This window comes from Anas acuta, chromosome 7, assembly GCF_963932015.1.
Source record: "Anas acuta chromosome 7, bAnaAcu1.1, whole genome shotgun sequence".
NCBI lineage: Eukaryota > Metazoa > Chordata > Aves > Anseriformes > Anatidae > Anas > Anas acuta.
This window is the reverse complement of record NC_088985.1, coordinates 1,604,057-1,629,307: the sequence shown is the minus strand read 5'-3', so window position 1 is coordinate 1,629,307 and position 25,251 is coordinate 1,604,057. Positions and strand designations below refer to the sequence as shown.

Sequence of the window (25,251 nt, the reverse complement as noted above, 5' to 3'; positions counted from 1 at the left end):
TCCTAAAGCATTTTGCATTGTTAATAAAAAAAAAAAAAAAAAAATTATGTGACTCGAGTAAAAAAGGCTCAGCTTCCAAGAAAAAAAATGAACTAATGGCATAAGGTACATCCTGAGTTTAAAAATAGAGCTGGAAATTCCATTTGTTTAAAATACTTGCTTTCATTCAAAAACTCAAGTTTGTTAGGTATTTGTAATGAGTTTGTCTTGCCAGCAAGCACAGTAAGGGCTGGTAAGGGATTAGAAGACTAGAAATGAAGTGGCGAAGGGTTTTGCTGGTGGAAGAGTATTTCTTTGTTCATGAGTAAACCAGGTTACTTAGCTGTGTTAAGCACCTGACAGATTAATTTTGCGCATGGAGCCTGGATGATTTTGAGTGTTGGACAAGATGAGTGCTGATTTTGCTTTCTTTTTTGAATTTATTGTAAAAGTTTGTTTAAATAGCCGCTTCCTCAGAGTTAGATTCAGTTACCTGCTTGCTGTAGGATGTGTTTGATGCTGGGAAAATCAGTCTTTACATACTTCCAGGGGTCAAGATTTTGAGTTGTCCAGAGAAAGTAAGGTGTCGATTGGTGCAAGTTCATGCATTTTCTCTTCTGAGGTTAAAGATGTGCCTGTTGGTCTATCCGTTAGTTTTCCTTGCAACCAAGAAAACCTTTGACATCCTGTTGTACTACGTGCATACTTGTGGATAGTGTTGTTTGACAGCTGAAGCCTACACACAGAAAAACCCCTTCCACAGAGCGCTCGGTTGTGCAATCCTTGCTGCATCAGTGCAAAGAAGCCTCAACCCCTTTCTGCCCAGCTTTTCTGGTGCAGTTAAAGGTGCTTGACAAGTTAAAAGCTCGTCTCTTTGCACTTACTTAAATGGAGTGCAGGCTTCCTAATGAAGTACTTGATCTTGCATCATCAAAATTTTTTAATCAATGCACAGCGTTGCTGGGGACTGTTTGCACAAGCTAAACATGAAGTTAAAAAATAACCGCTTGTGTACACTTTTAAGTCAACAAAAGCTGCAAACTAATTCCCTGCTTCATGTAGTTCTGCGGTTTAAGTGATGGCTAAATGTTGCTTTTCAAGTTAAAGAGAGAAATGAGTACAGATAATGTGAGCACCTTGTAAAAATTTCTCAAACTGACCTTTAAAGGAAGAACAAAAAAAAAACCAACAAACACAACTGAGGCTATTTTTCATTGAAATCTGTTTATAAGCTTAGTTAAATGTGTAATATTCAGAACAGCCGAGGCGCATAACTTCCACTGACTTCATGAAATGCTTACGGTGTGTTCAGGGAAAGAATACAGCCTCGAGTGTGGCTGATACTGGCATGGTCTGATGTGTGCTGGAAGATCAGGTGGCTCTGGATGGCTGCTAGGCTGGTGATCGCTTGCTGCATCTTTTGTAAGACACCTTATTTTGACTACCAAAAGGTTTCAAAGTACAGCAAATGCTGTAGAGGACGCTAGTATTTGCTAAATGATGTGTTACTACGCTGCACAGAGAAGTACTGAATTTTCTATTTTTTTTTTCCCAAAGAGGTGATTGTATCTTTTGTTTTCCTCCTTACAGGATAATTTGGACACCTAAGACCTCTTTGTTGTTACGGAAGCAATTGGTATCACTCATTCAGTAATAATCTTACCACCATAATGTGTTTTAATAACACATTGTTGAAAACCCCTGTGCTAAAAAAGAGTAAGACTGCATTGAAACTAGACTTTGGAATGCAATAAGTATGAAATCAATTTTTTTTTTGTTTTCTGTCTACCAAGTTGCTTTTGCCAGTTGTGAATTTCTGAATGTTTTCTTAAATTATATATTTAAATGAACTAATATTTTAGCCATATTGATGCCACATAAGCTTACAAATTATATGTATGATACTGTAGCCTAGAGTGTTCCATTACAACATGTTTAAACAAGAAAATTGTTCTTGTATAACGATTTAAGGGACAATAGTTGTGTTCTAAGAAACTAGAGGGAAAAAAAAAAGGAGAGTAGAGACAATTGAGCTGTCAAATCCCTTTACAGTCCTAAGTTACTGTCATTAGTCATAACTAACCTAATTTTAAAGCCCACCTCCTTTCTAGCTCAAGTACCCAGCTAGTAATCTGGAGCTCAAAGGTATATGTGATTTGTATTTGCTGTGGATATTGATCTTGATTTGTTGCTGAATGGCTTTTCAAGGGGATAAAGTGGCTGTGGTGTTGAGCAGTGAGCAGAGATTGCTGGATATGTCTGGTGTCTCGTCACAAATCCTAGCGTAGTCACGGGTCCCTGTGCTTTGGTACTTCTCCGGTGGTTTGGGGCCTTACAGCTGCACAAGTGATTCCCGTGAGTTACTGGCATGGGTACTTCTTGACTGTAAGGAGGGAATTTATCTTAAAATGTGGGAATGTATGTACAAAGCCCCATGGAGCATGAGCTCTTCTGAAATGTGGATGTTTTGTGGGTAGCTGACTGTGCATTGTGCTCAGAGGTTGCTCTGAGTTGTATCTTCATCCAGACTGATATTTCAGATGCAAACAAATCCTTGTTCCAGTTCCAAATTCACGCTAGCATCCCCTTTGCTCCTGTAGTCATCTGCCTCATTTACCATCTTGTGTACAGAGCCATGAAAAAAAGAGCTTTGGAGAATGGAAGTACAATAATCATGCAATTAGGCCCTGTATCATACTGCATAAATCTAGGTTATCTTAATAACGATTTTTAGGAAGCAGAGCTAAAGTAGGGGGCTCTGTGATTCAAATGGTAATTGGCTGTGCAGCTAAAAAATTAAACTCAACTGCTGTACATTTGGGATGATGACTATTGCAAAAGCTGGCATTGTTCCCTTTAAAGATGAAGTCCCGGCTTCACAGCCCCAATGTGCAGCAGCGCATAAAAACTGCGTAATATCCAGTTCTTTGCAGTGAAGTGCTTAAGAAATGTCTTATAAACTTCATTCTGCCTTTGTAGGGATGTAATATAATAGGTTTGAATTGCTTGATTAATTTTTTTAGAGGCCTGTGCTTAATTATTTGCTTTGCATGGATATATACTGGGTGAGAATTGAAGCAGTTGGGTGTTTTCTCTTCTTTGGTTTCTTGTGTGAATGGGTGTTACTTCTCCAAGACATTTTACGTGCTAACATTAAGAGGAGGAAAACACTGGATCTTGTTAGAACTAAATATTATCTACTTAGGGCTGGGTGATTAAGAAATGGTTTATTAGGCTGGCCTTATGCCTGGTTTTGCTGCTTATCTTTGTATTCCTTTGTAACCGCCCCCTGAAATTAAGTCTTCTAATGCTGAAAAATTCATATAAATCCTATTTTTTGTAGTTTAAGTTTCATAAAGCTTTTTAGTGCAATGTTTGTCCGCCAGCCTGATAGCTATTTTAAATTCCCTTGTCTCTGAAAGTTTTGGATGTCCTTGCGAGAGAGTTGCGAGAAGTTGAGTCTGAGCCATTTTTCACTTCCTGTCAGTAAATATCAACGTAGTGACTCTCTGTGCTGAGTTCTTTTACTGAATAAAATTCTTGTACTCTTCTGTGGGTGTTTGAGGTTAAGATCCGCTGAAGTACACAGCGGTGCTTCTTCAGAGGAGCTCCTGCGGAGGGTGGTGGCATTCTGCGAGTGCCACCGGGGAGGTCCCATGCTCTGTTGTCAAAGAGCTCGTCCTGATTTAGGTTCATAGGCAAAAACAGGTGCATTTGTCACGTTGGAAATCTCAAACTGAGACACGAAAGTAGAGCTGTTTCCAAAAAAGAAAAAAAAAAAAGTTCTACGTGGCTTTTTCCAAAGCATGAGCAGAAGCAGGAGACCTTCCCAACTGCGCCCCTACACAATTTCCACCTCTGGCACTGGGGACGTCTCTGTCAGGGCTGTAGAACTGGAGCTGGCATTGAGTAAGGAGTCAAGGCCCTATCCATGGTTTCTCAGCTGAAGGCTTCTTGCAAATGTAATGTGAACATTACTCTGTCCTGTTGCATTGTTTCTTACAGTGCTGCTTGCTGTTGGCTTTTTTGTAAGGGGAAGGCTAGCTGCTCCGGTCTGGTAATATCATCGGCTCTGTTAGAGGGTTTTGCAGCCCTTCACGGCAAACTTATCTCCTTTACTCTCTGCATGACTGTCGTTCTCTGTGGTTCTGTACCATGTTGAAATGGAAGTTTAATGTGTCTGTGCTTGGTCTTTGTTAGAACAAGTTCTTTGCAGTGTAAACATCATACTTCTACATGCTTCTCTTGTTAACTGTTTTTGTATTTACGCTGGGAAGTTTATGAGGTTGAGATGGGTGGGGGTAGTGGGGGGGGAGGTGCCTGGTTATTATGTAGATCCTGTGTTTTTTCAGTCTTCTCGACCCTCTTAATTGTTCAGGAAAGCTACCATGTGGCTGAGAGCTCCAGGACACTGTCTCATACACCTTACAAAGCTAAAAGGAGAGATGCTTACTGTGGGAGTAATTTCCAAAGTGCAGTGTCATGAGCGTACGTAGGTCCGAAAGCCTGCTGTGGGATGGAAGGTTAGGATGTAGCTGATTCCTGAGGCAACCTGGCAATCCCATCTACTAGTAAATCTTCTGATTTACTCCCTCCCACTATGGGAATTTGGATATGAAGGAGTCACTTTTTTTTTTCCTTTCGTGTGTAGTTTGCTGCATTTAAATTACAAGCAGGGGGATTAAAAAGAAACAAAGGGTTGCACTTGAAATCTTGAGCATTAATGGGTTAAATGCATTTTTTCTAAATCATAAAATGTTTCTCTCGGCCACATCTGATTTGGTCTCTTTTCTTGTTCTTTAAGGCACAGACGGTAGAGTTGGCAAGTACAGCTGGCTAGCTACAAGGAATCCTCCTTTGCTCTGAAGAACTTTCTTCCTGTTCATTTCCTCTATACTTCCTGATTACCCAGACTTGTAGAAAACAGTAAACTTATTTTGTATTTCATGCTGGCTAATGGAAACGCAGCCTACTTAGGGGGGGAAAAAAAGTATGTGTATATATATACAAGCTAAATGGCATATATACTGGGAAACTTTTAGATTTGGTTGGGCATATTTTCCTATGTCTGTCTTTTTTTTTTTTTTATTGGTAGGGGTGCTGTCAAGAAAATAGCACTAATAAGGGTTTGGCCATTTGTCAGGACACTTAAATCTGTTTGAGGATGGAGTGTGGACACTTCTTGCAACACTCCCTCTGTAGCTTCAGGCTGTCAAGCTGTTGAACAGCTAGAACAGTTTTTTTTTTTTTTCTTCCTCTGTTTCTATGTGGACTTGTTTAAGCTGGAGTGAAAAGGGTTGAGGTCAGCGTGCTAACCTTGCAGAGCTGGTAGGGACAGATGTTCCGCTGGACCACATTGTGTTGTTACTGAAGTGCAAGTTCCTGAAAACTGCAAATGAATGAGGCAACAAAGCAACTTTGGGGGACTTGGAAGTATCCTTGTGCCTCCACTTAGCAGTTTTGCTGCTGATGGGATGTAGCTGCTGACAGCTTGGCTGTTGCCTGGGAGAGTAGGGGATGGCTTGCAGCACACGGGGCTGGTGCTGAGGGAGGAAGCTGAAGGTTGCTGTAGTGGAGCAAAACTGGGGTGCAAATGTAGAGTGGGTCAGCATCAGTACGTGCTCTGCTTGCCTGAACTGGAAGTGAAAATTTTCATTCCTGACAGGTTGCAGAGCTTTTTTCAGGCCTGCAATTCATTCAGCAATTTAAATCTGTTCTTTGGTAAATGAAATTTGTACTTGGAAAGTGGAAAATGTGAAGGTCACCAAAAATGGCCATCTGTCCTTACATATGGAGGTTCAGGTTTTGCAGTAAGAAGTTTTTAGTTCCAAAGCAAGATTTGAACAGTGCCCGTTGTTCACAGCTTCAGCAACATTCAGCTTGTTTTACATTTCCTTTTTAACAAAAGATGAAGTCTAATGACTGATGGATCCTCCTGCAGCCTTTGATTGCAAAGGGCTAATAGTTTTTTTTTGTTTTTTTTTTTTGTAAATTCTATGTAGAATTCTATGTATAGAATTCTATTCTATATGTAAATTCTGCACTGTGTGCTCTAGCATGCTTATAAAATAGGAAGATTAAGTCATTTTCTGTCTGTTTTTGTCTTAGAGCTGCCTTCATGAGCAGAGCAAGGACAAGGGTTTAAATGCTTACTTTGTTTGAAAAAAGAATTCATAAAATTGCTTAGAAATGCTAGTGAATAAATTTCTAGATACTGAGAACATTAGTCATTAAAGGAAAGGCTATGGCTCTGTATTTGTGCAACTTTTTTTTTTTTGTGGCTGTGTAAGAACTGGTAAATATTTCAGTATGCTTTTTTTTGGCCTGCTTCCATTATTAGGAAAAAAATGAATTTGTGAGAAAATTAAGTTATCTTAGCAGAGCAACACAAGTCATTTGCTTATGTATGTATAAAAAAATGAAATTTTCAGTGTATACTGCATATTCTTTAATTTGATCATCACATAATGTGAATATATAGACAGCTATTTTTGAAAATGATTATAACTGCTGATTTGCATAACGATACAGGATTTTTCTCATAGCAACTGGAAAGGCTGTCATCTTTAGCATGTGGGAACAATTTCAGGAGTTAAGGACCAGTATTTTGTTAAATCTGCTAACAGCATTAGAACAAACCCTGTGGTCCTGTTGTAGCTCTGTTGCTTTTGAAGCAGCATATAGATCGATTACTTCGGTTTGTCTTAAGTGTTGAGAAAGCATCACTTTTTCTTTGTGGCATTTGATATCTTAGCAAACTATTAGGTGCTTCCGTTTTTACATTTCCTTGGGTAAAGCTGAAGTTTTGCAGTTAGTAAGAAGTATGAACTTAGTAGGGGACAGCATTTTATTGTTTTGCTGATGTGTATTGTGCGTCATTACATGCGGTCTGTCTCATGTATTTTTTTATTATGATCACTAGCTAAAATCCCAACCTACAGGATTGCAAGGTTGCAAAAGGAATGAGTGCTTTACAATGTATTGAAACTATTTTTGGGGATCTCTTAGGAAAGAGCTACTTTGGCAAAATGTGGCAGGGATTTTTTTGTGTGTGTGTATAGTAAGCCTGTTTCAAATTCGTGATAGTTCTTGTTAGGTTAACTTTGTTTTTGCAGGCTAGCTGGAAGCATTATAGAGCTGTGTCAAAAACTGACTGAGGTCTCCATTCGTCTCTTTTAAAATGAGGCTGGAGTTGATAATGAACTTGTTGCATGTGTTCAATCATCAGTTCTCCCAGGTTTCTAAAATTATCAGTATCATTACTGATTTCATGATGACTCAGAATTCTTGCTTTGAATGTAAGCCCAGCTTCCAGGCTCCCTTGCAAGAAATCTCATTTGGTAGCGAGTGTTTTAATTTTGGCTTTGGAGATCAGTGTTAAAATCTCTTGGGTGTGCAAAGCGGTGACCCTGAACCTTTCAGCATGGTAACAATAGAAGAACTGGCCGAAGATGATGCTCTGTGGTGCTCCCATTGCATGTTTGGCTGATGGACAGTAAATCGCAGGCTGTGTCTGGGGAGGAGCACAGCATCAGGAGAAAGTGAGCTGGTACACATGCAGTAAGGATCATCCCCTTCTCCGTGCAGATTTTGCAGGAGAGGAAAGGGCGGAACAACCTAGTTTATAAGGCAGTTTTTTAATTAAGTGATGAAGCTGCTCTTTCTGCTCATAGACTTAGATCATCTATGTAGACAGTAACAGCGCTTCCGCTCTGTTCTTACATCACCAAGCAAACCTCATTCTTTGGCTGTGTGAACCAGCAAAAGGTTTTCGGAGCAGTGCCCTTCTTCAGCATGCTTGTAAGCGAGGCGCACGTTCAGAAGACGTGAAAGGATCTTCCCCAATGGCAGAAAAGCCTTTGTGAGGTATCACTTGCTTCTGCTCAGCGTGGATGAACCCTGCAGGCTGTCAGGCGCGCCATGGAAGCGTGGCGTTGGCTTGCTGCGGCCGCTGTCCTTAACGCCAGATCTGCTGCAGACAGCAGAGTGAGTCAGCAGTGGCATGCGAGTTGCATTCCAGTCTGATACTTGAAGATAATAAGTAAGGTACTTCAGGATGCTTATATTTAGGTGGAGGAGAAATTGGCTTGCCTGTTTAAAAACAATCATGTTTTCCTAAAAACAGAACCCCCACCAGGCTCGCTGTTGGATGTTTGTTTTTCAATAACACTTCAGCTTTTGTGTTGTCAGGTTCCAAAACCTCAGAGTGCACAACGTGTTTACTGAATTGGCATCAGTAAATTGATTTAAACTCATTTTTTTCTTCTCCTTTTGAAGTCTTTTTCCATTTGCTTTACTCTTGGCATTTTTGGGAACATCTTTTGCAGTACTCTATCTGGGTTATACATGCACCTCGTTCTAAGGCACGGTTAAGCCTAAGCATTCAGTCTGTTGGTTTACTCCTGATTAAAAGAAGAAACATGCACGTGCTGTGCATGTACTGCGTGTGTAGCACCCTGAGGAGCCGCGTTAGATGCCAGAGCCACGAGAAGGTTGTGCTCTGAAAGTGTGAGACCACAATGGTTATTCAAAAGCTTTTGTCTCTGCTCTGTCTGTTTGAGACTTTATAAGGACACCTGTGAGCCTGTGAAGTGGAGGTACTGATGAGAAAATGTTGTGTTCCTTTTACCTGGCATCAGGCTGCCTTTTTCCTGTCATGCATCAGCTGGGAGTCCTTGAAAGCATCTCCTTTCTTAGTCTTTCAGAGGTGAAAGCACACAGCAGAAGAAAAGCTACTGAATGAAAACCACAGGCTGAAATGCGTGAGGAAACCATGTAGTAAAACTCACAGTTGTAAACAGGAATTTGAGCAAATTGCATCGTGATTCTGGGCATCCTGGGCACCTGTAGCATAGCTGAAACAGTTTTGTTTGGATGCAGAACTTTAGGTTTTGATGGTGTGTGTCAAAATGTATTTTAACCCTGTTGCAAGCATAAATGCGTGTCCGCTATGGGGAAGTGCTGCAGAAAACAGATTAATATACTGCTTTTTTTTTTTTTAAGGGTAAGTTATGTAGCCCTGTTGCTCAGAGCAGGATGCACATGGAGGTGCTTTTGAGCAAAAGGCAGAGCTGGCAGTAGGTAGATGTGTGCTCTTGAAATCAGGAATGAGGAGGGAGTGATTGGGTGTGCTAGCTGAAAGTCAGGTAATTTGCTCTTAAGGGATAGACATGGAGCAGTTGTACATGATTTATAACCATTTTCTTACGCTTATGGCAAGTAGTAACTGATAAAACAGCAAATAGATTGCTAATTATGTAGCGCCTTTTGCTACTTTAACAAAGAGGTGTGGACTGCTTGCAGAGTAAAATGCGTTCAGAGTGAAGTTCAAAGTTTAAGATTTATGTGATTTGATAGTATCTGAAGTTATCACAAGCTCTGAATGCTAAGCAACTTAATGGTTGTTGTTTTTTTTCCTCAAGATAAGCTTTTTTTTTTTTTTTAAGGTTTGGGGAAATACAGAATAAATTGGAAACCACATGTAACACCCTTTCAGTGTCTGTATTTGAAACTACTACAGATATTTATTTGGATTCCTCAGCAGCTTTGATTTTTTTTCTAATTATTGCCTGCATTAAATAATCTTGAGTAGTCCAACTAGACAGATGTCTTAATACTTGGATTACCACACAGTAAATGCTAGATTCTTTTTTGAGAGTAGAAAACATTGTTTCTGTGTATTCTTAACATACTTGCAAAAAAAAATGTACAAAATTAAGTCTTCTAGTTAACAAGCTGTGCAGATCTTAGTCTGTGCTGCTTTATAAGGCTTGTGGGAGTTCTGCAAGGACAGAGTAAAGCAGTTTATATCCTATTTCAAGCTTTTATTTGTGTCCAGGTAGCTGGAATATTAGTATCTTGGAAGCTACAGTGTCTTCCGTTCTGCTGCTTACTCTTCGGAGGTTTGTTAATATTGCTGGTATTTTAACCATAAAAATCATTTTTACTGTTGTAGAATAATTCGGGTTGAAATGAACCTTTGGAAATCACCCATTCCAGCCCCCTTGTTTAAAGCAGGGTCAACTTAAAGCATATCATTCTTTGTTCTTATTCCTTCTAAAATTAGCCTGAGGAGGAGTATGTTAATGTGGTAGGGCACGGTCTGTTTTTGAGCTGCTGGTTTAATTTCTGTTTTGCTTTTCAGTGAAGGCTCTTCACTGCGTTATCTCTTCTGATGTTTAAAACTCAAGAGTATTCTCATTTCTTGAGTTGTGTTAAAAAAACAAACTAACATATATATAAAATATATATTAATATATATATTAATATATATAATATATAAATAAATACTAATTGTTTTCTGGTAAATTATATAGGGTTCTTTACCATGTTTGCTATGGATGTAAACTTTTATTTTTTTAATTTGGCCTTATTTAATAGCGTTTTTTTTTTCCTTGCCAAAAGATACTTATCCTGAGCTCTTTATCTCGGGTTGTATTGCTTTTGGAATGTGGGTTACAGGTAGTTCAGCATAAGAAACTACACTTTTTCACCAGAAGTGTTGTTTTTTTTTTAAAAAAAAATATTATTATTATTTAATAAACAATATCTGTAATCCTTTTGGGATTTGGTACATTCCCATCTTTTGCAGTATCTCACGTTAAGGCATTCAGAGTCACCTTAGCAGCTGCTGCAATTGGCCTGTTATGTAGAAATCATGAAAAGTGACAAAATGTACTGTTGCCAGGGTTTACATGTATGAAATGTAATTTTTTGTTTGTTTTGAATGGTATACCTATTTTGGGATCACTGGGGACTTTAACATAGCATTTAATTTGGAACTTCTTGCAATTTAGTCACACGACTATTAAAATAGTTTCCCACTGGATTAAATATGCCAGTCAAACTGTAGAGAGCGGTACATAGCATGGATACAATTTTAGTGAGATGATGTATGACAGAGGAGGATTACTTGATTCTGCTTTTCTAATGGAATACTTTTCTATTCAGTGTTAACTGCAGCTATCCAATGGTAAAGACTTATAATCAGTTATGTATGTGAATTGTAAGGAGACTTATATTGGATGTGGACAAAATACTGTATGTAGGAAACTTTCTATACTGTTTTTTTTTTTCCTGGCCATCCTTCAATTTTGTTTTTTGGAAGAGACCCATTATTGCTGTCTATATAATGTTGAATTATTCACATATGGAAGTTGGTCTAAGCTATTGCTCTGATTTTGTTACAGGAGCATATAAATATTTAGTGATGTTCATTTAATATTATTGCAGAAATTGTACATATTTTATAAATGTTTCCCTAACTCACATATTCAGATATCTATCCAAACATAATTGCTATGGGTTTTCCTGCAGAGAGGCTTGAAGGAGTGTACCGGAACAATATTGATGATGTAGTAAGGTAAGGCTCTATTTTTCTTCCTTTTAAGTTATTCTTGTAAATCTTAAGTATCCTTTTCTGTACTCATATATGTTCTGCTCAGGAAAGGATGTGTGAGCTGACATAGAAATGCTATAAATGCTGAGAATAGCTTTTTCAATAATTTTAGTCCAGGCTGCTGTACTGGGTTGATCTCAAATCTGCTTTTTCATGTGAAAAGCTGAACGCACCAAATTGTGTTGATGTAAAAGGAGGTTATTTTAGTTTAGAAAGATGTGAATCCATGCCTCTGTTTGTAGTACTGAGAGTTTACTCAAATAACTGATGGCAATTAAGGGTGTGTTTGCCCATAGCCTTTCTCCAAGTGATAAATGAGGTGATTGATAAGTAAATTTTGATTTACAGCAGTAAATTATAGGTGGCTCTGGATAAAGGCTTTTTAAATGTGGTTGCGTGGAAGAGGAGACACACTAGCTAAAATTCACGATTGCTGGTGATGCTTATAGTGCATTTTGTAAAAAATTTTGTTTTTAACGTATTACCTGTTCTTAGCTGCTGGATACATCTGTGGGGGATTACAGAAGCACAGAACGGTTTGGGTTGAAAGGGACCTTCAAGCCCATCTAGTTCCAGCCCCCTGCCATGGGTAGAGAAACCTCCCTCTAGGCCAGGTTGCCTAAAGCCCCAGGATGTGCTTAGTGATTTAGAAGCATCATAGAAATTTGCTTGCTTAACATCCCACCTGGACAATGCAACATTAGAAATGCCTTTAAAAGCTAAATACCTGTGCAGAAGAGCCAGATATTAGTCTGTTCAACATCCTGAATTCTGATTTATTTTTTTTTTAAGCCACTCTTGCTGCTTTTGAGAACATTGGCATTTGAGCTAGTAACTTAAGTAGCTTTCCAAGAGGCTTGAATTTTGGGAATGGGGGATGATGCAAGGGGCATGGTTGGGCAGTGGAGTTGGAAGTAGCTGAACCTGGGGAAGAAGGTGCTGCGTCCAGGTTTGAGGTGCCACAAAGTTTCTCAGGATAGTTACCAGGCAGAATTAGTGACGCTTGAATTTCACTGGTGGTTGTTTGCATCCAGCTTTGTGCTGAAATAAGTGCCTTGGTCCTCACACTTGGAGGAGCTGTGGCCCTCAGCTGAGAATAAGTCATCTGGAGACAGCAGCTTTGTTGAACGGCTGCAGTTGGATGCGGATGAGTTTGAGAGGGTTTCATTTTTGAATATTTAACTGTTAAGGCAAAGCTCACCATCCATGAGTAGCACTGAAAACGTCAGTCTGGCTTTGACCATGCTTGCAGCAGTGACCTTATTCTGTCAGGTGGTAGTAAAGAGTGGGTCATGTCGGTGTGGTTCCAGTTTGTAAATACTCCTACAGAGCCTACATCTCCACTAGAATTGTCGAGATGCGTGAAGCCATCGTGTCTAATACAAGGTTTGAGTTAGTGCAGACGCATTACATGCAAACTGAGCTTTCTCTGTCCTTTGGGATGGTTGAGGGCAGTCCCACAAACTCACATTGTCTACCCAACTTCTTTCACTAGCTGTCAGAGCCGCCTTTTCGTTGAGCTGATCTGGGTACTGCACCTGCTGTGTGACACAAGGGGTCCCCGGTGGGCTCCACCTTTGGAAGGTTTCGGATAGAGCCAAAAGCTGGGTTAGGAACGAATGGCATAGGCATAATCCAAATTAATAACAATAGGTAGTAGTTTTTGAAGGTCCTCTTATGTTCACAGCATTGATTTCAGTGGTTCCTACGTAAAGGAAAATTTTATTGGTTGAGTGTATAAATAAAATGTGTAAGTCAGACTTTTGAAAGGAAGTTACTATCAACTATTAATCCATAAACACTCTGAAAAGGACTAGTGACAGCCTAAAAGTGTGATGGAACATATATGGAGAGAGAAATTAAGTAGCTGTAGTGAGTTGGATGCTAAAGTAGTGTTATGCTTGGAGTATATATTTTTTTTTTCAAGAAGTTTTTATGTCGAAATTCAGTGGGTTTGAGCTCCGGAGCAATTGGTATTGAGCCATGAGGGATAGGCCAGTGTTTTTTTTCTGGACAGCTGGTGACCTGACACATTTAATGATAATGCTGGATGAGAAGTCAGGCTTTGAGGTACACTTTGAGGTACTGTGGCTGGAATTTAATAGATAGACACTTGTATGGAAGCTTACGCTTAGTCCTGTAGATGTTACTGGAGAAAGCAGAGTCCGCTCTTGTCGTTGTTCAGCATGTTTCAAACCGGTGGGGCCCTCTGGAATGAGCTGTCGGGTCCAGGTCTTCCTGAATCTCCCCGCGTCTGCCAACAGGGGCACCAGCAGCAGTTACTGAATACTTGTGCTGATGAAATTGGAGTCCCACACTCAGTGCTGCCCAAAGAGCATGCACATCTGTTCTCATTTGAATGCATCAGTTTAACCACAAAGTTCTTCTAGGTTCTTCTGGAATATTATGACTGATAACCAGAGCTTGTTTTTGCTTGAGCTTTCCAGGATTTTAGCAGCAAGTGTTTCTTTCAATTTGAACAGCATGTTCTGTCATGGCTAATTAAATTCCTTCTGGCTGATGTGCAGATACACACTGTTGATGATGTTAAGTGTAAACATTTGTATGTTATTTCTTCTTGAACATTGCCAGGTGACACATCATATATAATTATGGCAATTTTGATGAATCACGTTTGCAGTTTAGCCCTCTGAGGCTTGTAGGGAAAGTTTTCATTACAAAGTTAGCATGAAAACGAAATGAGTACAAGTGTGAAAAAAAAAAATTAAAATGGGCTTTCTCCTTTCTGAACCTGGACTGTCGCTGGGCACTGTTTGCAGATTTCAGTGGCGAATGATGGCCCTCTTAAAAAAACAGGCTTTAAAAATAAATGATTCTGGCCATTTGAACAGGATTACAGAAGTTACTTTGACTGCTTTTTTTCATTGGAAACACCACTGTAGCAAAATATTTTGCGTAGGTGATTGTATTGGAAGTAACTGTGTACAGGTCCTTCACGTAGTTGGTACTTTCTGTTTTAAACAAACGACACTTCCCCAGTTTAATATATTGATGCGTGAGTATCTTCTAAGTCAGCGCAAATGGTGCATCCAGTAAATGTTTCAGTTGCATGTCAGCTCTTGGTCCTTCAGTTGCACAAGTAGCCTCACTCCTACTGATGGCTTATTTGTACAAGGGAGGTTTGCAACATGCTGCCTGCCCTGCTTGGAGGTACCACAGGGCCAGCTGGAATGTGGAAAGCGGAGCTGCATGTGATGGATGTTGCTTTAATGATGCTGTAAATTAAGACCATAATTATTGAAATGTATATTAATACGTGCCTTTTTCTCCCCCTATTTAAGGTTTTTGGATTCAAAGCATAAAAACCATTACAAGATATACAATCTGTAAGTATGCTCATATAGATACATTTTCTGAAATAATGGGTTCTAAAAATAGCTTCTGAGTGAAAGTGGCTTGCTGCTGTACTGAAGCAGAATTAGAGATGTTTTGCACATTTCTTAAAACAATTAAGCTTGATTGAGAGCACTGTTACTTCATTTAGTGAAGCTGAGTGAGGTTAAATGAAATGCTGGTGTGTATTCATATTACTTGAACGCTTTTAAATGACTTGGCATCCAGCCCATCTAGAGCTTGTACCGTGTGATTAAGAAGTGAAAAGTAATTCACAGCAGGCTTTCTGTTAATATATTAATGTCTGCAGTGAAGAAGTTGCCAAATTAATACTTTTCCTGTATAGTTTGTATTTTTTGGAGGTATCTAACTGTATTGGTACCCAGGTTCTGGATGTGTTCTTCACTGTCCCTGTTCATTGTATTGACTAAACTACCATAGCAATCAGTAGCCTGATGGTTTCTCAGCTTTAGAAGTGTAACGTTTTCATAAGAAAAGTTAGTCATGCTAAAAGCTATTCTTGTTACAAATCAGAAACGCTTTCTTTTTTGTCCATTGATAATCTTCATATGCTAATTTAGCCTAATTTCATTTGTATGAACGATTCTGTCCTGTCAACAGATGTTGAAGGACAGGTCCTGGTTTTCCTCCCCCCCCCCCCTTTCTTTTTTTTGTTTTCCAAAAATCTGAGTTGAGAAATTACTAGTGGAAAAATTGCAGATACTTAGAAGCATATTGATTTAAAATAAAATAATAAAACACAAAGTCTTACTGGCTTAGAATAGCAGTATCCAGGCAATGCATTACGCTTTAAAAGGATGTTTCCTTTATCCTGAAAAAAATGGATCACTTGGAAGTGGAGACTCAAGTTCCTGCTCTGTAGCTTTTAAACATTGTTTCTGGCTAGAAAAGCCAGGCTATCTATGTCTTTGAGTGCAAAATTTGTACACATATTAACTAAATAAATGCCATTGGGTGAATTGCTGGAGCGTTTGGTCGTGCAATAGGAAGAAATTACAGCCTTCAGATATTTCAGAGAAGAGCGTCTCCTTGGATTAATCTGATCCTTTGTAAATAATTGGCCTGTTGTATCTCTTTATAAGAAGGAAGTAGGAGTTCAGGGGAGCTATATGACTACATCCAGAAGGATTTCAAGCACTGGTACAGGATTTGAGTTCCCTTAAAGTAGCGGTTATGTGAAATTGATAGTGATGTGTATATTGAGCAGTTTCCTTTAAAAGGATTTAGATTTTTCTGAACTGATGCTTAAATGATGTGAGTGTGGGGTTGGCCATTGACATGTCTTTTCTGTATCCTGTGGTCCTGTCAGCAACAGGGTCATGGCTGTGACCAGGAAGGTGCCCATCTTGGCAGTACTTTGCATTGGAGTTGCTTTAAATGTGCTCATAGGATTACAAAACCCTGATGATTGACTCCTTCCAAAATCCCCCCAGAATCTTCAGGTTTCATCAGGAGATCTGACTGCATTACAAGTCTAAATGTGTCTAAAAACCAAATGCTCTTAAAATGCTAAGCAATGGAAACATCCCCAAAGTGTATGCCAGTGGGATCTCTAATGTCTATATGCATGTGTTCCATTCAGGGGAGCTGGAGGATGTCTTGTACAGCCGTGTCTGGAGTTCAGCATCTGCTCTGTGCTGTGTACAGCTCCCATATGAGGGCATAGAGAGTGACATGGCTATGTTCTGTGCTCAGTTTCTATCCTTGGTATCAAGAAGACTATTTTCTATCCCTTATGGTATTCTACTTGGTACTCTCTCAAACTTAACAATTTGAAAGCTTTTTTTGCCCATGTGTGGATTTTTTTTTTTGTTTTGAAGAGTTTTGTCCCATAGTACCACATTGAACTGGGTGTTTCTTTAGAAGGAAGAAGGAAACTTTCTTGAAGAGTGCAGTTGGATAAGATGCTTTGTATTAACTGCTTTGCTTCCTAGCAGGCTCAACTTCCAAAGTTCAGATGCTGACTAACTTGTAACAGTCCTTTGCCCAGCATGGCTGTTGGCTGCTCCAGGTGTGGTGACTACATCTTGGGCATATTTCCAGCGTCTAACCTTCTTGAAGACTCAAGTGCAGATAATGTTCTTTTGAGACTCACCTGGTAGCTCAACCTACTCTATGACACTTGGCCCAGAGGTGTCAGCAATGTGTTCAGAGCTATGAAAACCACCAGACTTTTCCCTAGCAAAGACTTAGAGCCAGAAAAGCTCTGGAATTCAGAAAAAATGAAAACATTGAGTGCACCAGCAATGCCAGCAGATTAACTTCTGTCCCTGGTGTATGAGTCTCGTGGACAAAGCTCAATGCAAGGTCTGCAAGGCTTTGGTTAGGTGGAACAGTCATAAAGGTCAGAGCCTAAAAGTCTGTGTGTCTGAAGGTGTCAAGTAAGCCGTATACAGCTCCAAAGGTGGCAGTCAAAGCATACCTGTGAAAGAAAGATAAGTTCATACCCATCCTGAAACTGGTAGGGTTATTTGAACACTCCGAGGAGTCCAGGTTTTAACCAAAACAGAAGACCTAGATGTGTATCATCTACTGAAATGATCCCCAGCATCATGTTTAACCTAGAGTCCTGTTGTTTTGAGGGAGAGTTGTTCTCATTTTCCTTTCTGAACTATATTTTTCTCGTGTGACATAGGAGCACAGCACTTTTCCTACAGAGAGTAACTCCAAGGAAGATTACAGAAGGGCATCCTATTCTTATATTTTTTCCCCTTAGCCCCAACGCCTGATATAGCTTGTTTCCTTACGGCATGCCATTTTGGCTGGATTCTGTATATCTGATCAGTTCTGCTTATCCCTAGGCAAGTCATTCTGCGTGACTAACATTGTGTGGTTTGCTTTGCTGATAGCTAGAGTGGATCTTCTGTGGAGTAGTAAAATAGACGTTGGTGCAACTCCAGAGTCTTCAGAAATGTGCTTGTTTCCAGGGTCTGTGAGGGGGATACTGGCTTACTGGCCTTTTTTTTTCAGTTGACCTAATTTCAAGAACAAATGCCAAGTTGGAGAGCAGAGTCACCATCTGTTTGATAAAAGCGATCTGGATTGTAATATTCAGTGGTGTTTTCAGTTACCTGTGATGCTTGTGTCACAGTTCTGTAACTGAAAGAAGAGTGCTTTGCTTGGGTTGCACTAGCTAAGGGTCTTAAAAATGTCCTTGTGACTCCCATGACCCCTGGCATCTGTGTTGTTGCAGATGTATCTTGACACTTAGTTTGAGAGCAGTCAATTGGTTCACGAAGGTCACAGCCATCTTGTCCATATGTACTTATGTGGGAGCAATAAAGCTGCTGGAGTGGCTGGAATAGTTAATGCTACAGTGTTAAAAATAATAGTGTATTGCATTACTTGGGTGAGTGTCTCCATTGAGAGTCACACTGACCAAAACACACTGATGGACGACAATTACCATAGGGTAAGTAATTGCATTTCAGTAAAATAACTGATATTTTGTTGAGCAACTTGATGAATCTGCAATAAAATATTTTTTTCTGTATGTAATTTCTAGCTGTAGCTTTAAATCTTAATGATGATGTGTGTATATATATATATATATATATAATTTTCCATTATGTTGATTGATATGTTCCAAGGTGTGACATGTTAAGAGTGCTTCAGAAACTTGTCTTGAACTCTTGTCTTATTTTTCTTTTTAGGTGTGCTGAAAGACATTATGACACCGCCAAATTTAACTGCAGAGGTATGTTTTCTCTGTCTCATGCGTATTCTCTTTAAATTTCAGAGTTTATGGATGAAGATAGAATGATGAATAATAATTTAGGAGAGTTGGGAGTGAGGAATGATGTCAAATAGCATTTGAATTATTGAAGAAACATAAAAAAAAAATATCCAATTTGATGATTCTTTGAGATGATTTGGTTCTTAGATACTTTGCAGAACTACCAGAACCTGTGGGGAAACTTCTAGGGGCTCCTTTTGATGAGGCTCTTGGAGAGTGGAAACTGATGTTCCTGTTTTGTCAGTATGAATGCCCCAGGTAATAAATACTAGGTCCTTAGCAAGGACTTGACTTTCTTATTATTTATTTTATAACATCCTTCTAGTTTTAAAGAGGGTGTTTAGAACGTGACCAAAATGCAATTGGCTGCTTAAATGCCTGAGTATAGAGGAACTGAGGCTTTCATTTGTAAGTCATCTTTTCTCGTCATTTGTACTAATTATGTTGAACAGCAGTGTTCTGAAACCTTACTAAGCATGTACAAGCCAGAAAAAAGGTATCTTAAGATCTCCTTGGGCAATTTTTTGGGTAAGAGAAAAGGAATAAATGAAAAGGACATGCTTCTAATATAATGTCCAGAACATGTGCTTGCATTAGTTTATGCTTTCTGTTGTGGAGGTGCTTGGATCCCTTCACTGTAAATCCCATCCAAAAATGTTGTTTGTGACTGCACCATTTACAGGTCCTCTGCATAAGCTGTTCTAGGGAGCTACATATTTTATTTTATTTTTTGTTATTGCCAAATTAGTTACCTTAGATGACCACATTGGTGACTCGGGACTAACTTTTATTAGTAGCAGCAGAAAAAAACTTTAAAATCTTTGTAAGTGAATTAATTTCAAAGGGAAGTTCTCCTTTCTATGCTGTAGAAATTACCATAGTAATTCAGTTTTCAGCTTGAATGTTCTAGCATCAAATGCAAAACCAAACATTGAAAGCTCTTCAATGCCAGATGCTGGCTTTCTGTCCAGGGCTTGTGTAGTTTCTGAAGTACTTCCATGCTGGAAATTGTCTTATACTTTGCCACGTTTTTTTGTTTTTTCCCCTTATGTGCTATGGAGTTTTTCTTGAAGTGTCTTGGAGCTTGGAGAAAGGAATCAGAGCTGTTCTCCATGCAGTGCTCTCCAGAGTTAGTAACCTTATCCATGGAGTACCTGCCCTCTCCTCAAAAAAGTTCGAGACTCTACAGCTTAATATTTCCTAAGGTTGCTTTCTGACTTCTCGTCAGAACCATTGCCGTGCACCCATTTCACCAGTTCCTCATTCAGTCTTTGCAGAAAATCCTGCAGGGTTTGCCTGTGATTCCAAATCTTGGAGAGCATCTTCAACAAGCTGTTACTACTTGGGATTTTTCAGGCAGTTCTTTTGGGACTCCTTTGTCTCTCCGCTTTACAGGAGCCTTACTGGATGTGGTTAACATAGGAGGTGCTGCAAGTCTTTGATTCTGAGTAGTTTCCTATTTTAGGGGCTTCTAAATAAACTTCTTTCACTTATACCTGCTGCAAAAAGTAACATCTGTGTAACTTTGCATGGAATAGTCACTTTGTGTGTCTTTGCATCTTCAAAGTGCACGAATTTATTTATTGTACATTCATGTTCATTAAGCTTTGCTGCTTCTTTAAGAGAGATTACTCACTTTATCAGGCTTCCATTTTTGGTCTCCTGGGAGATAAGTGGACAGTCTGTACTGCAGGAGAATAAATTGTCCTTGCAGATCCCTCTGAAAGGCTTCAGACTTGTGCTACAGTGATTTAGCAGTTCCATAACTGCATACCTCACTTCTGCTCTTTAAGTCCTTGGGGATTCATCAAAAGGAGCCTTGTGTGTATGACAAGAGAGTAGTACTTCTGAAACAAATACAAACATATGCCAGAAATGAAATGTATTCATTTTTAGACCAGAAAAGGAAATGGTGTTTCTAGCTGAGAAATTTTTAAATGAACCAGACTTGTAAGGTCCCAAGTCTATCGATCAAGAATCGGGGTGTGCTTTGAGAAGTGCTGTTCTGACCAAACTAGTACATCTCTACGTAATTCTGCCAATCAGTGTGGCATTATCTGTTGTCTGATTTGATGAGTCAGGAATAGGTTTGTTTTGGGTGCTACTATCTGTCTGTTGCTTATTTTTTGCTCAGTGTTTTTCTTTATTTCTTACATGCTTGCGTGAAATACATACGTATGCACACGCATCCACATAAAAAAAGGACAACTGCGTTTGATGGTTTCAATCTTAAAACCCATAGGTATTGCAGGTGCCTTGCATGAGATTTCTTTTTTGATTACAATTACTTAATATAGAAATTAGTTTTGTTTCTAAACTGCTTGGAGCAAATTGAGTGTTCCCCATGTAGAACCAGCCACTCAGAATTCTTGCTGCAAAATTCCTGTCTCTGATCAGTGAGTGAGGTTTGGCCCTGCTTTCTCTCAGCAGGTAGTCTGTTGACTAATGGGTTTTCACAAGGTTATTCTTTGTGCCAGTGCACTCTTAAATTTCAGAAAAATAATGTAAAATAGAGTCTGTGCGACTTGTTTCAGAAGCACTGTGAAATAGTCTAAGATATGTGCTTATGTATTAATAGAGAAATGTCTGTGATGTGTTTAGTGTATAGTATGCTGCTGAATAACAGTGAAAACAAAGCTATATGTATATACATATAAGACAGTTTTTATTTAGAATGTTAATTTTTGTGTGTGCTTGTCCAAAGATGACACGTCTAGTCAAGCTTGCTGTAGTTTCCTTTTGAGATTTTGGTAAGTTTTTCTTTCTTGTTGCAGTTGCACAGTACCCTTTTGAAGACCATAACCCACCACAGCTTGAGCTCATTAAACCTTTTTGTGAAGATCTTGACCAATGGCTAAGTGAAGATGACAATCATGTTGCAGCAATCCACTGTAAAGCTGGAAAGGGACGAACTGGTGTAATGATATGCGCATATCTGTTGCATAGAGGCAAGTTTTTAAAGGCTCAAGAAGCTCTAGATTTCTATGGGGAAGTAAGGACCAGAGATAAGAAGGTAAGTTACTTTATACTTTTCCTGGTTGAGGTCAATTTGAATAGTCAAACCCTTAAGAAATGCTTTGTAATATCTGATTTGATGCTTAAATGCTTTAATGTTATTGGATCAGTATAGTCCCTCCTAATACAAAAGCTTTCTTAAGCAGCAGAAGCAATTAGCCACAACACTGAAAGTCTGTTTTTTTCTATCTCCTGTTCATGATGATCTGGACAGTTTATTTTAAATAGCCTTTTAAATAGTGTTCTGCTGTGTGTTGCATCAAATAGGTGGTTGATGAGTGAACCTTTTTGTTTAGCATTTTCAGCTGAAATGAGAGGATTATTCTAGGTTGTTTTGCCTGAATGGATGAGCCATTCAGTTCCTCAGGTTCTCCCAACTTCTGTGGTGTTGTTCTGAGATGCATAGTCATTAAAGTGCTTTTTACAGATGAATATGCCTACTGGAAGAGTATATCCAGTCTGCTGATGGATTCTCTCTTTTCATTAAAAAGCATTGTTAAGGATAGATACTGTATGCCTCAGAGCCTGCTTTGTCAGGGGCAGCCATTTAATTTCTTGTATTTCTGAGGAGTGGGTGGTTGTCATTTCAGAGAAATGATTTTTGTGGCGACAAGAGCTTTCTGTTAAGACCTTGTCAGTGGTGCAGACTGACTTAGCAGTAGCCGTATGTTGGACCTTTTTGGCTTGGTTATGCCTCGTTAATGGGAATTAAGCCTTTTTTTTCTTCCTGAAACCTTCTCCAAATATAATAACACGTATGATGCAAGGTCATTTCAACAAGCTTCCCTGCTTATCTTCCATCATTTCCTTGTACATGTTGGTAGAGCTTACCTGGAGAATCATCTCAGCAGGCCAATTTCAACCTATTGAAGTACCGAGTGCTCCGTGTTCCTGTAATATTTGCATAAAGTATTAATTTCAGAGTGTGTAGACCTTTAGTAAGTGGAGTTTTGTGTTTGAAGGCTCTTGAGAGCTGAAGTATCCCATAAGGAATTTTAGGATTTGGCTGTTGATTCATTAGAAGGAGCAAATGAACTCCTAGTTTGCTATTTTTATGAGATGGAGCTGCTATTCCATGTTCTGCTTTAGAAAATAATTGTGGTATGATACTAGAAAGGAGACAGTGTAAAGGTTTCCCATCACAGCTTCATGAGTGTTGGTAAGAGGGCATGATAGTGAATAGGAACAAGCTGTGTGATAAACAAACAATGTAGACTGCTCTTACTGATAAGGATTATCTAGAGCCAGATAAAATGACATGAAAATCACAAACCTCAACAAATACATGGTGAAGTATACTGTACCTCAGTTTCCTTTTTGTATGAAGAGGGTGGTATTTCTGCGTGTTACTGTTTGGAGGATAAGGTCGGTTAACTGTTCATTAGTACCTCAGTGGTCCCTCTGGCATGTTTGAGGTAGCAGAGGGTTTAGTAAACAGGAATAGTGAGAGCCCTGCTTAGCTTCACTGTAAATACTGTCTATAACCAGGAGCTTTGTTTTGGTTTCAATGTCTCTTCTGGAAGAGTTGATTTTTCCCAGCTCCACTTGAGCCTGGTTATCTTTATTTGGACAGTGGGCAGTATGTGATTCCCATCATTGTAACCGTAGCGTGTATAAGCAGGTATTCTAGGGTAGGTTCTGGGAGCTTTGTCTTCCCTTTCAGCCAGTGTTTCAGTATCACATGCCAACTGCTTCTCTAGGATTTGACACTTCGCCACACCTTTGTATAATTGACTTCCTGAACTCAAAGTAATTGAGACATCAAAGGAGCTGTTTGCACCCAGGGACAAGAAACTTTTTGTTGTTGTTGCTGGGCCAAGACATGCATGATAAAGGAAAACTGGCTTTAATTAGGTACCATATTTTCTTTAAAGCAAGCACAAGGTATGCACCTTTTGTATAGCTACTCAGAATAGTACAACTAAAATCACTGTAGCCATTAATGTGCATGGCAAAGTGAGTCTCAGGAGGGTTTAGTCCATGCTGGCAGGAAGTGTGAGTCTAATTGCAAGGGGAAGTATGACTAATTGGTCAAGAGGACAACCCCTGAGTACTTTTGTAGCAAGCATTTCCCAAGTGCGTGATGGCACAAGCAGCTTCGCGGAAGCATTTGCAACATCCAGCGAGAGTTGTAGATTAAGCTGACAATTCCTAGAGAGTCTGCTGATGTACTGTTTGTCCTGGGAAAGGTAGTGGGGAATAAGACATTGCAGAGCTTGAGTCTAAAAGGTTCTCTCTCACCTAAAAGTGATTTTTTTCATATAAGCTGCCTCATTCAGCTTCTGTAACTCATCATGGGAGGGATCCTTTTTTAGAAAGAGAGAATGGGAAAGATTACAAGGCACTGGATAAAAAATAGTCTGGTCACCACCACTGTAGCAGAATAGCACTGTTGCCTTTCTCTTTAAACTAAGGGAGATACTGTTCTCTGGAATTTGATAAATAATTGTGGTTGTCCAGCCTGTTTTTCAATCCCAAAATAAGTCTTCTAAAAAAAATGCTGCTGCTTCCACAGTTTGAACTGGTTAGCTTATCACCTCTTTTTTCCTTAAGATGGATACTGAAATACTACTGTGATGATGAAAACTGACAACTCTAGGTTCCTGCAGCTGGAGCTTTCTATTTATTCCCACATCTTCTGTGAAGGGTTTTATGGTGAGGATAGTCTCAGAAGGAAGCATGGTCTACTTAATGAATAGTTATCAGCTGGGAACAATTAATCAAATGCCTGGGCTGGAGATGATCCATTCAAGAACATTCTTTGACCTTCATATTGTTGTATTTGAGGAAAAAAATTCCTAATAGTGGTAACAAACAGCAGCAGTTAAATGTAACTGAAGAGGAATTAGAAACCAATTACTTCCTGTGAGGAAGTCTCAGACTGATTTTTTCAGCAGGTAGATATCCAATGTCTGATGTATCGGAGCTGATCAGTTATGAAGGCTCAGGTGACAAGCTCTGCTAAACCCGATGCCATAAGCTTAGTCTGAGGCTGCAGATTTAGCATTGCTTTTGCAGTAGGACACTTTATTGAAGTGACTGTGGGAATATTATTTCCAAAACTGTTTATTCTTCATAACGCTGCCCATGCTACAGCGAGAGGAGAACCACGAGGCAGCAGCTTATAATTCTGGTGACGACTACACAGCTCAGCACTATCGTTGAAGCTCTGTCTCAGGGACTAGAGGAGCTTGTTGGATGCCCATGAGGAAAAAAATAAAAAAAAAAAAGTTGATGGGGGTTGGTGTGAAATACAAGCAGCTCAAGGAGAAAGCGCTTAAACTGCTTCCCTGTTCTTTACTTTTCCTTGAATAAAAGTAAGTGGGGATTGATCGTACCTCTCAGAATATTACCTTGTTATGAAAGAATTATTTTTGAAAGTAAACCTTTTGAAAAATGAGTAGTTTTCTGTTCCCTTTCAACGTGTCTGATTCTGAGGATCTCAGGGTAAAGGCTATGTCTCTGGGGAGCGGAGATCTCAGATTTGCCTTCTTGGCTGAGAACTGTTTTTGCTTTGAGATCACCTGTCACTTTAGCCATATAAGTGGCTCTGTTCCCATCATTCTGGACCCATTCCTAGTTGCCTTGGTAAGGTGTGCTGCGCTTTCTTAGTAGGGCACATCCTTTATGGCATGGAGAAGCTATGAGCAGAGAAGGGAGGCATTTTTTTCAGCTGTAAGGCTTTCTTCTAGTTGGCAGTGTTGAAAAATTACTAACGGTTTGCTCTGACGGTGGGATTTTCTCAAGC

General features: G+C 39.4%; 1 protein-coding gene across 1 annotated transcript in view; it reads left to right on the top strand.

The window, feature by feature from the left end:
- Positions 1 to 25,251, top strand: part of PTEN (phosphatase and tensin homolog) — a 48,968-nt gene that overhangs the window by 4,357 nt on the left and 19,360 nt on the right. The window contains exons 2-5 of the mRNA XM_068687859.1: positions 11,257 to 11,341; positions 14,680 to 14,724; positions 18,406 to 18,449; positions 21,263 to 21,501. Of these exons, the coding sequence (XP_068543960.1) occupies positions 11,257 to 11,341; positions 14,680 to 14,724; positions 18,406 to 18,449; positions 21,263 to 21,501 (413 nt within the window). The remainder of the gene's footprint in view (positions 1 to 11,256; positions 11,342 to 14,679; positions 14,725 to 18,405; positions 18,450 to 21,262; positions 21,502 to 25,251) is intronic.